This window comes from Lactuca saligna, chromosome 5 (assembly GCF_052625555.1).
Source record: "Lactuca saligna cultivar CGN05327 chromosome 5, ASM5262555v1, whole genome shotgun sequence".
NCBI classification, from domain to species: Eukaryota; Viridiplantae; Streptophyta; class Magnoliopsida; order Asterales; family Asteraceae; genus Lactuca; species Lactuca saligna.
In genome coordinates, this window is record NC_136421.1 from 156,811,732 (window position 1) to 156,813,303 (window position 1,572).

Consider the following 1,572-nt stretch of genomic DNA (forward strand, 5'->3'; position numbering starts at 1 on the left):
ATAAAACCCAAAATATGTATCAATTAATCTTGTCGTCCCAAAACCCTAAAAAACTTGAAGAAATCGGCGCGACAGGGCAGAGTAGAGGCGATTTCGCAAAAAAAAAAAAATCGAGTTTTCCATCGACGATTGAGGTATGCATTCATCGCCAAACTTATATTAAATCAATGAATACGTATTGCTTGTATCTGCTCCAATCGTCAACTGAGTTCCCGTCTCCTAGATCGAGCAGACAAATCATTATTTAATAGCTTTCGAAATTTCAACTTTAGGCTCCATACGATCGAATGTTGAAATTGTATATTATCTTGAATTTGAATTTACTATATAAACACCCAAATATTTATGTTTCTTTTTCAAGTGTAGGAATGGTTAAGACAAGGAGTATGACTAAGAATGAAAGCAAGAAGAGGTTCAAGACATGTGATGATGATGATGATGATGATGATCCATCACCTTGGTCAGATCTTAACCATGAATTGCTTTTTACAGTTATGATGCAACTGGGAGTTGTTGATTTTCCCGCATTCAGTGGAGTTTGTAAGTCATGGAGGTCATTCGCACTTTCTAACAAAAACAAATTCATGGAATCCAGACCACCCATATCCATATCCATCTTTTCAGAGTCTAATGATGAAAACTTCAACTATTACCTAGACGATATAAATACTGAAGGAAGAAGCTTCAATTCCATTCTTCCTCATTCTGGTGGAAGGACATGTGTTGGTTTTACTTGTGGTCACTTGATCTTGTTTGGAAGTAAAACTCATGATTTCTGGCTTCTTGATCCTGTCACTAAGCATGGAGTCTGTTTCCCTAATATCCCTTCTTCAGTAAGTGAGAATCCGGCAAAAATCAGGGGTTTTCTTGTCTTTTCACGTTCAAAATCCGAGTGGGTGTTTGTTATGACAGATGGATCCACGAATATATGGTATTCTATATCGGGTGAAGGCGAATGGAATCATGTGTCATCAACTTTTCCTATTGTTGATTTGCATGCTTTCGATGGAAAGATGTATGCCATGGACAATGCTCGACATTTATGTGAACTGACAATTAATCCTGAGCCTAAATTATTGATACTTGAAACCAAGAATTTTCCTAACTTTCCCAAACGTCAGCAGTTTTACAAATCACGTGAAAATCTTTGTGTGATGGGATATTTTCCAGAAGGTTATTATTATGAATATCACAAGCTAGATTTTGAGGAAATGAAATGGGTGTTATTTAAAACGACAAGCAATACTACAGGGACATCATCTATTCGTAATAACATGAAGCCTAGTGGAGCTGTTAATCATGGAAAAAGCAAGTTATTTATTTGGAATTGGAAACATATGGTATATCCCAAAATTGATTGAATGATAATCTCGTACATGGGCGATGATGGTTTGTTAACTAGCACTTTTATCTTTTTTGTTTTGAATTCTCGTATGATTGAACATTTTCAAGATGTCACAACTATAAACTTTATCTCCTTTTGATTTTTTTTTTTTTTTTGATTTTTTTGTTTTGAATTTCATATGATTGAACATTTTCAAGATGTCACAGCTATAAACTTTATCTCCTTTT

The 1,572-nt window shown here is 34.9% G+C and overlaps 1 protein-coding gene across 1 annotated transcript; it reads left to right on the top strand.

Annotated features, from left to right (window-relative positions):
- The first annotated feature begins 368 nt into the window (after window positions 1–368).
- Window positions 369–1,361, top strand: LOC145045877 (uncharacterized). Its single transcript, XM_078994171.1, has one exon. The coding sequence runs from the start codon at window positions 369–371 to the stop codon at window positions 1,359–1,361; it is 993 nt and encodes a 330-aa protein (XP_078850297.1).
- Window positions 1,362–1,572: the final 211 nt, after the last annotated feature.